Source organism: Drosophila navojoa, chromosome 4 (genome assembly GCF_054131105.1).
Source record: "Drosophila navojoa isolate 15081-1374.11 chromosome 4, UAZ_NAV_1.0, whole genome shotgun sequence".
In the NCBI taxonomy this organism is placed as follows: domain Eukaryota; kingdom Metazoa; phylum Arthropoda; class Insecta; order Diptera; family Drosophilidae; genus Drosophila; species Drosophila navojoa.
The window spans coordinates 19,238,914-19,252,648 of record NC_142892.1 but is presented as its reverse complement, the minus strand read 5'-3'; the positions used below and the strand labels follow the sequence as shown (position 1 = coordinate 19,252,648).

General features: G+C 39.4%; 3 protein-coding genes across 3 annotated transcripts in view; 1 reads left to right on the top strand and 2 right to left on the bottom strand.

Moving 5' to 3' along the window:
- comm3 (protein commissureless 3) overlaps positions 1–6,855 on the bottom strand; it is a 37,021-nt gene extending 30,166 nt beyond the window's left edge. The window contains exon 1 of the mRNA XM_030382836.2: positions 6,312–6,855. Coding sequence (XP_030238696.1) covers positions 6,312–6,732 — 421 coding nt within the window. The 5' untranslated portion in view covers positions 6,733–6,855. The remainder of the gene's footprint in view (positions 1–6,311) is intronic.
- An 801-nt stretch (positions 6,856–7,656) lies between these two features.
- On the bottom strand, positions 7,657–8,252 carry LOC108650268 (Ecdysone-induced gene 71Eb). The gene is made up of 3 exons (XM_030382839.2): positions 8,159–8,252; positions 7,887–8,096; positions 7,657–7,820 (listed from the first exon to the last, which is right to left on the bottom strand). The coding sequence occupies exons 1-3, from the start codon at positions 8,181–8,183 to the stop codon at positions 7,762–7,764; spliced, it is 294 nt and encodes a 97-aa protein (XP_030238699.1). The 5' UTR covers positions 8,184–8,252; the 3' UTR covers positions 7,657–7,761.
- A 234-nt stretch (positions 8,253–8,486) lies between these two features.
- On the top strand, positions 8,487–8,983 carry LOC108651475 (Ecdysone-induced gene 71Ea). The gene is made up of 2 exons (XM_018101207.3): positions 8,487–8,740; positions 8,808–8,983. The coding sequence occupies exons 1-2, from the start codon at positions 8,524–8,526 to the stop codon at positions 8,873–8,875; spliced, it is 285 nt and encodes a 94-aa protein (XP_017956696.1). The 5' UTR covers positions 8,487–8,523; the 3' UTR covers positions 8,876–8,983.
- Positions 8,984–13,735: the final 4,752 nt, after the last annotated feature.

Here is a 13,735-nt window from a genome sequence, read left to right as displayed (position 1 = left end):
AAGTAGTATGTGTGTGTAAACGACAGCCCTGCCTGGAGGGGGATAAAAGAAAATGGGCGCCAATGCGGCGCCATTGCATACAAAAGCGTTGAATATTGAAAAGTTTCGAGTATCTTAATTAAAGGTTAAGTGTGCGCCTTTTGAAAGCGCGAATTATGGTAATTTACGTTGAAAGGCTGCCAAGTGAGCAAGGGATTTGCCAAGGGAGCCCAGCGCGAGGAGTACACATACTTGTGTACACAAGTAAGTAAGAGAAGTGTGCGTAAAAATCACTTTAGGGCATACTCACACACACGCACACACACACACAGCACACACACTCTCTGATAGTTCTTTACAGTCTATGAAGCAAACATAAATGAAATTGTTTGTGGAGCTGTTTTATCGTTAACATATGCTATATATACGCGCATTTCATATTATTTTTGGCTTGTTATTAAATATATATTTAAAGAACACTAAAGGAGAAAAGAATATAAAATGAGAGAGCTCTTTTCAACTTAATAGCTCACAGTTTATAGTGCTTGTATATGAGATATACATATGTGTATATGTGTTAAATTTAATATATGGATAGCTGAAAATGTGATTTATAAGAAATAATTGCTTCGCACACTTTATAGGTCATATACATTTTATATTCAATGATTTGATGTGTGCTCGAGACATCATGCAGCAATATATGCTGGCTTTGGCTTGATTATTGAATTGGCTAAGAAAAGCGCTAATATATATAAGAAATATTTCATTTAAGGGAGCTTATATATGTATATGCAAAATCAATTAAGACTCTATAATAAACCGTAAAGTGATTGTCCACATTATCAGGAGTTGAATCCTTGAAGTAAGAAACAGTGCTACAAAGATTTCTGTTTTCACTCATCTAAAGGAAGCATGAATAACTGATCTCAATAAAGATTATAATTTTAATCTCAGCTTGAACATATTTATTCTATCAGTTTACCAAGAAGTGAAGATAAAATAGAGCATCAAGCAAAAGTTATGTTTGATAATTCAACTGGCTATAGCTCTAAAATTGAACTATTCATGCAGAGCTCTAATTACCTTCATATATGTATATAGAACACGTCCCAGCATTAGGCTAGGCTCTTTGCTCTTGGCCAAATAATGGAAAACCAATTAAATGCTGCTATTGTAATTGCAGTAATGCAATATATGAAATTTGTCGTCATAAATAAAGGATGTGCACTTCTAAGCCCTATACATATGCATGTATGTATGTGTGTGTGTGCTGCTAAGCACTTAATAGGTGCATGTATAATTGAGCACCTGCCCATAATTATGGCTTCCAAATAAATTTGTTGACCGGGCAATGGCAACGGCAATGGCAATGGCAATGTATTCAGTGTTTCGGCTTAAATGACACAGAGCTCGGTGAAAGAGCTACAGAGTCATCAATACGCAAATTTAACATTATTAATTAATATAAATGACACTACAAAACCAAAGCAATTTGCATTTATTTATAATTGTACAACAAAAGCAATTAAATGCAACTTAATCAAATTGCATAATGTCAACTCCAAATGCAACTGCACAGGCCAGACTCAACTCTCCATTTCCATTTCCATTTTCATTGCCAGCATTTGCAGCCCCATTTTCACAAATCCAATTGACCTCAATACAAATACAACTACAGACAACAACAACAGCAACAACAACAACATCTTCATCAACATATATTCAACTGCGTGTATCTGCCATGTTCGTAGATGCGAACAATCAATAAAAATTACCCACAATCAGCAGTCGAAACGTGCGAAATGTCAGATAGTCCGAGCAATGTCTGTGCCATTCCTCTTCATCTTCAGCTTTTGCCTCTTCTTCTTTTTCTGCTTTGGAGTGGTCAGCGCTAATAAAAAATGTAAATTTTATGCACAATTTGAAGAGCAGCAAAAAAATATATACAGAAATAGAAATGGAACGAAAAAAATAAATATAAATTGTTGAATAAATATAAATTAGACGCAGTGCTAAGGCGCAAGTCCACTGAGATGTCGGTCACATGGATTAGGGTGGACCAAAACTGACAGCAAAACAAATAAAAATCTGATGGCAAATATATATATAATAAATATGAGAGTAAAACTCAAAGTGGATTATTGTGCTGCATAAAGAAAGGAATTTCACAAGTTTCTTTTTTTTTTCTGTATGAAATGGACAATTGCAATTTGTTTTTATAAGATATTTTTTTCGGTATGTGGTAAGACTATCAACAATATATTTGCTTCGAATGAATTAAAAAAATATATATATAGTAAAACTATGAATAAAAAAAATATATATATATAAAATAATATATGTAAAAAAGTCTTAAAATTATATTAATATTTATATATTCATATATCTATATAATAACTTAATCATGATATTAGAAGAAGTATATATATCACAAGCGAGAATATCTGTAAGCTCAAAGCAGGAGCTACATATACTGAAAATATAAATGTCCACATAAACTATAAATAAAACACGAGAATTTTATTTAACAAATTTTAAATAAATTTGAAACGCTTGCATATTCAAGTAATATTTTATTTAAGGCAAGTTTACTCAAATTTCAATGCTTTCACAGCCAATTTGGTCTGACCGAAAAGCCGTAATATTAGGTTTCAGTGTACATCGTCTAGCTAAACAGGCGGCAAATCCAATATGAAGCGAGCCTCTGACTCTGTGCGGGGCACAGTGGGAGTGGGGTGGAGGGGGGCAAGTTGCAAACTCACGTACAGCTGCTGTCTGATAGCTGCGAGCGATATTTTCAATGCGCTGTCGGTAAAAATTACGCACATTTAGTTAGTGCCTGGTCCGATGATGTTTTCAGCGAGTTTCTTGGCCAGCGATGCCAGCGGCAGGACATGAATATTTTAAAAATTCGCATAGCTCTCAACGCAGTGCTGTACGTGGGCAGGAGCAGCAGCAGCAGCAGTAGCAGAAGATTGAAGATGCTGCAGGCGCCGGGAGTGGGGCAGGGGGCACGCACAATGAATAATTTAAGAGCAGCCGTAGGAGACTGCAGATGGCAGGCGGAGAATAAGGCCGTCAAATAAATGCCAAATGAGCAATCAAAGTGCCATGAAGGACTAACTAAGCAGCGCCTCCTGTCTGTCTCCCGGGCTGCCCTCAGCTTTGCCGCTGATGAGGGGCTGTAAAAAATGATGTACACGAATAAACAGCAGGTGGGGCACGAGAAGGGACAGATAGCAATGGAGCGCGTAAACAGCAAATAAAAGACTCACAATATTTCGCAACATCAATAAATGGAATCCCAATTTTAAAGTGTCTACAAATCGAAGAGGAGAACTGAATTACATTATAGATTTAAGTTGGCCAACTCAATGGAACTTGGCAGGCGCAATCCGCTGCGCGGAGACAAAAACTTATTATAAGCCAAAGCTGCATCAGCTGTGCCCAGGAGGGGGGCATGCCGGCTGGGGGATATTCTCGGTTATTGTCTCAGCCAGCATATCGTCGATATATAAGTAATTGGTATGTACAACTGCGCCTGCTGCTCGGCTTGGCAGTCGCTGAGAGCAATGCGGTTATGAATTCCTGAACAGAGCGAATGGCTGACAGCCCCTGGAGGAAGTGGAAGTGGAAGTGGAAGTGGTGGTAGTGGTGCTGCAACTGGAAGTGGGTTTCTGGTGGGTATGGCAATAGCTGCACAGAACTTTTATTAAAAACTTGTGCAGTATGCGAACTCTGCCGAGTCGATGCACAGGGCGCGCTGATATCTATATATACATACATATATACATCTATATGTATGTATGTATATAATATAATATAAAAGGCTAAATAAAATGAGAAACTTTCATAAAACATTTGTAACTTTCGCAATTTTTTATGGCTGCAACTTAAAGTTATCTACCGCATCGCTGTGCCCTCGCTTCGCCTTGTTGGCATTACGGCGGAGTGCGGCGAGTGCGGCGAGTGCGCGAATTTATCGCTTGACACACTAAGACGGGTCTTATGTAGTTATCGAAATGGGCCAATGCGCTCAACTGCATATATTGAGTGGGGGAACGGACCATCAAATCGATTACTTACGAGCTGCTGCGGCACGGCGTGCTCCTGCTTGCAGTTTAGTATTTACGGCTTACGGTTCATGTTGCTAACGCACGGCGGTGTATTAAAATAACATTTCACGACGCTGTCGTCGGGGAGAACAATGTGTCCTGATTTCAAATCAATGTTGCTTTTACTGCAGCTGCAGTTTACGACTTATCGATATACGTTTAATCGATAATCGATAAGTAGAAATGTTATTGTTATTGAATATGAAAAGAGGAGATGCTTGAGAGGTTGGTAATGTTGATGAAAAGCTTGTTTTAATTGCATATGTTTATCGATAAATTATTATTGTTAAGTATTTAGTTCTTAAACTTAAAATTATCCAATTTACATAGGGTTATAGCAAGTTTGTTCTTATTGTATATGTTTATCGATAATTGGTTACTGAAGTAAAGTGATTGGTATTTGAAAGCTCATTATTAATATATTTCTTTATCGATAAGTATTTACTCTGTTAACTAATAATTGAACAGAAAAGGAAAAATTATTAAGAAAGAAAAGGAAAATAATTAATATTTATTGGCATTTCTTTTGCCAATAACATTTTATATATGACTACTAGTCATTGACCAGCCATCTCTTAGTTTGCATTAAAACTTGCTCATATTTCTAAATCATTTGAGTATTCCAGCTGAAATAACTTTTGTGAAATATACATTCCAATAAGGGCTTCGCACTTTGTCTAAACAAACAAAAGGCATATTTGGAGCTGCTGCATTTTTGGAAGGAATGCGGCAAGCAAAAGCCACTTTAAGCTAACATTCCACAAATCTGCAGCAAACTAGTAGGCCAAATAAATTGCAAACAAATTTTGCTTTATCGATGCGAGAGTCTAATGACCCACTGACGGCTGCTGATGCTCCGTTTGGCCCACATACCACACATACACCCACACACACATACACCCACACCCACACACATATATGAGCATTGGCTTAATGAAACTCAATATCTTTGAGAATTTAGTGGGCATTGTGCAATGCACAAGTTTCAACCGATAACCGCCTGGGGTGGGTGTGAGGGGGGAGCTAGGCAGAGGCGCATAAACTCAAAATGATGCCAGAAATATGGGCAATTTATGTGTGTGTGTGTGTGTGTGTGTGTGTGGAGTCGTACGTGTGTAGCTGCCACTCGTTTACTTGGCCAAAAGCCAATTTTAGCCAAAACGCATGCCAAATTTACCAATAACAAAACGAAACGAGATACGAAAAATAGCTAAATATTTTATGATATCGATAAGGCCAGCGAGCGGGCGTGCGGGCGGCCAGGGGAGAGACTGGAGGGCGGGCGGGCAGACTACCCCATCAGAAAAACTGCAGGCAGTGCACAATTCTCAGCACTCAAAACGCAAAATACATTTGCATGGAGCTCTGCTCCGTTGCCTTTTGCGTTTTGTCCAAAAGTAGTTCAGCAGTGGCAGCTGAGCGCATTGACAGCCCATACAAATGCGTTGCCATACCCTAAGCCCCAGAGAAATTCACTTTGTTTAGCAATCGCACATGTGCAGCAGCGGCCATCCCCATGGAGCCCAAAGTTTTCGACATTTTCAATGCAAACTGATGACTCTTAGGTAAAAACTTTGCAACAAAGCGGGCAGGTTTTATAAATACAATAGCAACTATTTGCTGGATAACTACAGAATTGAGGATAGATGCTGTTGAGAAAGTTCTTTGGGATTGGTTTATAATGTATATATATATTCAATGTGGTGAAATTAAAATGTGAGAAATTATTGTATTAGAATTATATACTTAAATATATTTAAGAGTATTTTATAGAAATATTAGAATAATATATTTATATAATATAGAGTGAAGAGTAGAGATATTTCCCATTCCAAAAAGTGATCAGAATTATAGCTCAGCTTGCCTTAGGAGCCTCAGCTCAATAAATGCACAAGTATTTCTCATATAGCAGGGTATTTCTAGTTCGTTCTTAATCTCTTACGCTGTCATTGTTAGGTTATTGTTGCCATTTTGCATTTTTGAACTGTATCGTAGAGGGAGAGAGACAGAGAGAGAGAGAGAGGTGTGTAGGAAGTTGAGTGTTGCTTTGGCCAACGGGACACAAAAGTTTCATTGTTGTTGTGGCTCTTGTTGCTGCTTCTGCTGCTGCTGCTTCTGCTGCTGCTGCTGTCACATTTCTCAGCCGCGCCGAAAAGTATGCCGCTGCATTGGCATTTTCGCCGCAGCAAAGCTCTGTGAAGCTAAGAAACTCACCTGCATGAAGTTGGCTCGACTGGTCGCCAGTGGCGGTGGTGCTGGTGGCAGCGCTCTCAGCGCCGCTCCGCGAGATGCTGGCGCGCTTCTTGCCCCGCCAGACGCTCACGCCGAAGCACTCCGCACAGCAGCAGAAGACAAAGCCCAGTATCAGCAGTATCCAGGCGGCGACCATTAGCACAATGGTCGATGTGGAACGGTATGTGTAATTCTCCTGCTCGTACAGCACCAAAATGTCGTTGTTGTTGTTTTGGTCGCTGCCCACATTCAAATTGTTGTTGTTGCTGCTGCTGTAGCTGTGAATACTTTGCAAGTCTGGTGAATAAACGTCGTCGGTGGGGGATAGCGCCGCGAAACTGCTGCCCACCACACGGAGCAGCGGCTGCAGTTTGGTCAGATGCGTAAATGTGCTATTTGACATTTTGGCAACGGCATTGGCAGCAGCTGCTGCACCACTCCACTCCGCTCCACTTCACTCCACTTCAGTCCACTCCACACACGAAACACTTAATCAATCAGTTCAGTCGATCAATATGGCAATTTATAATGCATACACAGAAGCAATGGTGAAATGTGGGGTATTTTTATTTCACTTTTTTTTCTGTTTTTACGTTTTGCTCTTCGGGCTCACGCGACACTCGCGACAACTGTCAACTAGGCGACTGCGACTGGACGTGCAACTGGCTTATTACGAGTATCAAGAGCTCCTACGTTGTTTGGCCTGTTTGTGTGCGTGAAAAATTAACAATAACAACAACAATAACAGCAACAACAGCAACAACAGTAGAAGCAACGATGACAGCGACTAACGCCGCACAAAAAATTTTGTTTTCGGCTCGCAATCTTTATTATCACCATGTGTATTTTAGCAGATAGATCGGCAGACAAACAGACAGAGAGCCAGATAGAGCTGTGTGTGTGTGAGTGTGTGTGTCTGTTGTTTGGTTTTCCTCTCTGCATCTCATCAAGTTTTGTTTACATGCGAGAGCAGCGAGGCGACGCTCTGTTTGCTCTGTGGTAGACAGAGCGGCAGAAACAGCTGAGCTGTGGTGAATATGCAAATGTATAAGTAGGCTTAGCGTGTGGTGAGTTGGGCTGAGCTAAGAAAGTAACAAGAGAGTAAATGTTAAACATCTATCAAGAGAGTGAGAGAGAGAGGGGTAGATCTTGCAAGCTATGCATTTGACTGATAAGCGGCCGTGTTGGATATTGTGTGCGAATTAGTGAGGCTATGTAGACTACAATTGGCATGAATATAGGCAGGAAAATTCCACAGACACTGAAATTATTTGAGTCAACAAATTGAGCTCAATTCACGTACTTTTGTCAACTGTTGATTAACTGATTTTTGCGTTGGATTGAATAAAATGTTAATATATTTTCTTAAGTTGTACAATGCAATACATTTCTCAATTTAGTCATTTGCACATCTTCTCTCTAATTGCATCCGTTAGTCTAGTATACGACGCACATTTTCACAGGTCACAGCTCTGCAGGAAATCAGAGTTACTGAAAATAAATGAATTTGTTATGAATTTCTAGGCAGAGTGCGATCAATTATTTCTTTGTACTTACGCTCACAGGTGGCACGGTCTAGCTCGCAGCGTGTAATATTCTTCCATCGGCGATTGTTTCTGCGACAATTGGCATTGAAGATATTAGTCACATCGTCGTCAGGTCCTCTTCTACGCTGACACGCAACGCAGTCACGGGTCAGCTTCTCGCAGATCCTTCTGTTCTCATTTGGCTGAGCTTGAATTAGCATCAGGCACAAGCAGAAGAAAGCTATGGGAGAAAATTGTTTGTTTTGATCCTAGACTCGGGCTCGGTTTGCCGTCAAAACTTACCCAAGAATATCAGAACTTTTGACATGATTACTGAGGTGGTGGCGTAAGAAATGAACTCTTGATAAACTTGGCTAAATTGCCAGCTATTTATAGTCGAAATTCCAGATGAGGAAGTGTGTGACTCACCTGTGAAACAGATGTGCCATTATGTAAGTCAAATATTGCAGGTAACAATGCATTTATATTATCATAATCAGCTTTCTTTTCAGTTCATTGAAAATCTTTTGGGAATATGATCAATCCATATTCTTCGATGCGTGCTCTAAAGAACAGCTGTTTGTCTATAGCATCTATAGTTCGTGCTGCCTATATAAGCCAGCTGGAGCATTCAGTGAGTATCAGTATCTGTTTATAGAGCGGGCAAGATGCAAATTCAAATCATTTTCGTCGTCCTCCTGGTGATCTGCTTCACGGCCATCCACTCACAGAGGTCCGACTGTGACAGGATCTACAACGCCTGTGTGTCCTGCCGAAGGAATCGGATGGACACCACTGAGCTAAATAATCTGTGTCGCAGGACGGTTCGGGACCGAGTCTGGCGAGATCAAACCCAATGTGATTTGCAGCTGATTTCCTGCAGAAGTGAGTTAATCAAACTACATATCTCTCATATTATTACTGAATATACATATACATATTTTCAAACCAGATCCTTGTCAGAAATTGAACTGTCAAAACATTGCCGCAGCAGCTAGAATGCCGCCCAGGCGCCCGTAGTCCGCCTCAAGACAGCATCTCAGGCAAAGAGGAAGATTATGTAACCGGCATGTAGCGTTCCCCGAATGCTGTTGATTTAATTAAAATAAACAATGCAATACATTTCAATATGCTTTTAATACATTTGTGTTAGTCCTCAAGCTGAACTGAAGTGCTTTTTAAATACTTGTAACGGTTTAAGCTTTTATAACAGGCGCCCAACACAGGCCAACACCGTCCAGCCCAAAACTCAGAGCCCAAACCCACTTCAGCGCACGTCATGAACATGATTATGTACTTTATGTAGTATGTGCAGTCAAGACAAGTGGAAGACGGAAAGAGAGAGGGCTAGACAGTGTGCGTGAGTGTGTGAGAGGGAGAGAGCGTGAGTGAGAAATGTCAGTTATATGATATAGCTGCTTCAGATGCTCTTCATTTTATATACTTATATTTGATTTGAAACGGGTGAGTCAATAGTTTTTCAAAATTAAAATTAAAATTTTTATATATAATATAATACATTAACCATCAAATCGTTGATAAAAATTTATTGTGCTTACATGAATATTTTATCTTAAATTATTATTTATTTTTTTTATTTATATATTTTTTTTATTTCTATATATTTTTTATTTTTTTATTTCATTTAATACAGTTCCATCAGATTTTTTTTTAAATTTATATACAAATTCTATTTTGTTATTTTATTTTTATTTATTATTATTTTTTTTTATTTTATGTATTTAATTTTATATGAATTTATATCGAAATTTTAATCATGCATACATATATAAAATTTATTTTATTTAATATATTTATTTAATTCAATATAATTCCATCAAATCCCGTTTAAAATTTCAAGTCCACATGATTTCTACTTATATCATAAATTGAATATTCTCACGATTTGCCGAAAAGCAGATTCAAATGCAATCTTGGAGCCCTGCCAACGGTATGGACTAGCCATTGTGGCCATTGTGCAGGGCATAATGAAATGGCTTAAAGCCGCTGCGGCTAGGTGTGGACAGGGGATTCGCAGAGGCAGCGACTGCTGGGCGGCCAACTGCTTATATAATACATCCATATGTACTTGTATATTTGAAATTGAAAATCTTTTGGCGCTGCACTTGAAAAATGCTTAGGACCATGGGCCATGGATGATGAACTTTATAAAACTCTTGACCACATTTGCCGCAGCAGCAGCACCACCGCCGCCACCGCCAGCCTTTTGGCCATGTCTAACCAGCTGACGGCAGCTTAGAGCAGGGGCAGGGGCAGGGGCAGGGGCTGAGGCATTACACTTGACTTTAGCGCCACTTGTAAGTGTAAATTTTATTTGAGCCAACCGAGTGTTATAGATGTAGCTACATGCATATACATAGACACACACATACACATACATCTATACACACGGCTGCATGCATATGTATGTATGGCTGTACATTTGGCCATGCCCTTTGTGAAGTGCTCAAGTGGCTGCGCTGGTTATTGGCAGAGCTCGGCGCGCTCTTAGGACTCCGTCCGGCTGGGATCCGTTGGAGCTGGCGTCGTGTCGTTGACAGCTAAGTGGTGATAATCGCTTTTGAATTGAATTTGGAGCAAGTAAATTTTACACGCAGCAGACAAAGTTGAAATTCAAAAGTGCAACACACTCACACACACACCCATTTCCAATTGCATATTCCACATCCCACATCCAAAATCCCAGACTCCAGCTGGACATTAGACAAAAGCCTTTAGCAGCTCTTGCCCCTCATAGCACGTAGGGCGCTTTATACTCTGTTTTTTTTTTGTTCCTTAGGGGGTGTGGCTTTGTGGCTGGACAGAGGCGAAAACTGATTTTCCAGCTGTTGTTGTTGTTGTTGTTGCTGCTGCTGCAGCTGATGTTGCTGCGGTTCCTTGTTGTTGTTGGTTTTGCGGTTTCTAATTTGTAAACTAGATTTGGGGCTGGGTTTAGCACCCAGTCGGGTTTTGTAAGTCATTTCATCAAATTGTCTTAAATTTGTAAATTTAATCCGAGCAGAGCTCTGAAAAGAATAGAAAATAGTGCGCAAAATCTAGTTTAAAGAGCATTCAGAGGGCTTTTAAGTAGAGTAGTTATTGATTATGTCGGAGAGGTTAAAGGTTCTTTGAAACACTTCCGAATGGGAAGTCTAGATATCAATATTTATATATGTTTATATATATGTATATGTATTTCTATATCTTAATGGCTTCTTCAATAACAGCTTATTTAACTTTTAATATTATATAAATTATATATTTAATACGTTTTCCATTGTTTAAGGAACATTCAGTGGATACTCAAGTAGAGTTGTAATTGATTATGTCGTATAGGTCAAGGGTTCTTTCGAATAGGAGGTCTAGATTGGATTATATATTATATAAGAATTATATATATTTATATTAGTTATTAAATATTATATAAATATTTATTTCCACAGTATAGTAAGCTTTTTAAATGCTATAAAATACATTTTAAATTTTAAAGATCTCATTCAGCCTCACTCTCCATCCCTCTTTCAGTTACTAAGTCGATAAATGTATCTAAAGCAACATAATTTATATGATGGCCATAATCTTGTAGTAAGTTTTATATTCGGCTTTATTCGTCTGTGGCAGAGATTCATTTGGTTGCTTGTGCAGATTTCTTGGTAGCGCAGCGCATTGTGCTGATGCTGTAAACAAGTGCCTTCGACTTATTTCTATAAATCTTGGCTGGCGCACAAATTCGCCCCGCTGCCAGCCCTATACCGGGAATCAGCAGCCAAGCTTGGTGCATCATTCACGTACTTGGCATTACCATAAAACCCAGACTCAGACTCAGACACAGACACAGAGATACAGAGCAGAGCAGAGCAGCTTCGTCATCGTCAGCAAGCACGCACAACATCAGCAGCAGCAGCAGCAGCATCAGCATCATCTTCAGCATGGTCACATTATCGTCACGCTGGTCCGTCCGTCCACTTGATGCATCCGACGCCTCGCTCCAGTTGAGGAGCTCTTCAAAATTTTTGACATGCGCCGGCACCAAGAATCCAAGAATCTGTCCGCCTCGATGCTGATGTCTGTGTGAGTGTGATAAATTTTCCAAAAATACATAATTTTTCACACGAAATTGTTTTGATTTTTCTTGATGCCATAAAAAAAAATGGAAATTTATCACTTCCAAACTGAGCTGCGCCCCTAAAGAGAAGGCATTTAACGAAAAGGACTTTGTCTAAGACAAAGTTTGAAAAAGTTTAAGCTGAGCTAAAGTCTTTGCGTTTTCTTCCGAAACTTATTTATTCGCCTTATATTGTTTCCATTGATATGGAGTTTTTTACGCTGCAACTTTAAATATCCATTCCGGTGGAAAGTGTCGAGCGATGTCTTTCCTCATGCGGAAATCTTTATGAGCTAATCATTTTTAATTACTGCACAATTCCCTGTTCAAAAATAATTACGAGCATGCCGTGGGGCAGCATGTTGAATAACAACATAACTAAAATCTAAATCAATTTGATGCCATTTCCCTGCCCCACCCGGCTGCACGTAGCAACTGCCGCGTGCCACGTGCCAAGCAACAACAATAACAGTCCAGGAGTTGCCCTGCATACATTTATAGCACTCGAAGCCAAAAAATTTCATTATCACGCTGCATGGGCGGAGGGCAGGGCGGGGGTGGTGGTGGGGTCTTGCCCCTTGGCGGTGAGTCAATTACAGAAAGGAAGCTGTTTTGGCGCTTCCCAAACAAACAGGCGATGACGTCGTTCGCAATGGAGACAGCGGCGACTGTTGGCTGAGAGGGCGACGATTGGAGGGGGCCAGGCGGGGGAAGTTGTTATATAGTTGCTTAATATTTATCTAGCGTCGGTAATCAGCTAACGCAGCTCTGACATGTGTCGTGGATCTTGATAAGGGGGCAACCCCAAAGAGTGGAAAACCAAATCTGAATCGAAATCAGACCCAGTTTCGATGAGTTTTTAATAAACTGTCAGCTCGTAATAAAACGGCGAGTAAATTAGATGACGCCCGACGAAAGGGTAGCCATTGGGGCTGTGCTGGGGCAGGGATTAGGGCAGTTCGATTGCAGTTCAAGAATTTTTCATATCACTGACACATTTCAGGCGCCACGCGCTGAAACTTTTAGTTTAGGTGCTCGACTATTGAATTTTTCCCGCAGCTGAGCCAAGTGTGAAATTTGGCAGCTTGTTATGGAGCGGACGGACAGGCGGACAGACGGCGGGAACTGCTGGCTGGAGCGAGAGGTCGTAGGAACTATGGCCGGACGACCCCAATCATGTAGCAGCTTGTAAAACTGCAAGCGTGAAAAGCAAATTGGAAACTTGCTCGTGGCTGAGTTGTGAAAGGCTGTTGATTTGGGAATTCCTAAAAAAGTTGCAACAACTTGTTAGCGAATTCGATTGGGCTAAGACAAGCTCTAAGGGGGCTTCATTTGCTCGGATTTTTCAAAGTTTACCAAATACTCGAAGATGGCTGAAATATAATTTGTAGAAAGCTTTATAAAATGCAGAAGATATGGGAATTATGATAACTGAAATATTTTTAACTAGAGAAATAGTTTTAAAATAGCGAAAAACCTATTATAATATAATTTAAAGCTTATGCTTTAAGGCTATGATGGAATGTGCTGAAGGAAATTGATGAAATTAAGCTGAAGAAAATTTAAATGTAAATACATATATTAAAAAACTCATTAAAAGTAAAAAAAAAAAAAACAAAAAAAAAAAGAATAAATAAAAACAAACTGTTATTTAAACAAAAAAAAAAAAAAAAAAAAAAAAACAAAACAAAAAAAAAATTAATTAATTAATAAAAATAAAATAAAATAAAAGTCATTCAGAAAATTTTGTATTTCTGTCATCTATAATTTTTGGT

Bases quoted from the DNA above. Each gene is read 5' to 3' on its own strand.
- LOC108651475 (XM_018101207.3), top strand. From the start codon at position 8,524: ATGCAAATTCAAATCATTTTCGTCGTCCTCCTGGTGATCTGCTTCACG. The intron at 8,741-8,807 runs GTGAGTTAATCA...TTTTCAAACCAG, and splicing joins GCAGCTGATTTCCTGCAGAA to ATCCTTGTCAGAAATTGAAC.
- LOC108650268 (XM_030382839.2), bottom strand. From the start codon at position 8,183: ATGTCAAAAGTTCTGATATTCTTGG. The intron at 8,097-8,158 runs GTAAGTTTTGAC...TTTCTCCCATAG, and splicing joins AAAAGTTCTGATATTCTTGG to CTTTCTTCTGCTTGTGCCTG. The intron at 7,821-7,886 runs GTAAGTACAAAG...ATTTATTTTCAG, and splicing joins AGACCGTGCCACCTGTGAGC to TAACTCTGATTTCCTGCAGA.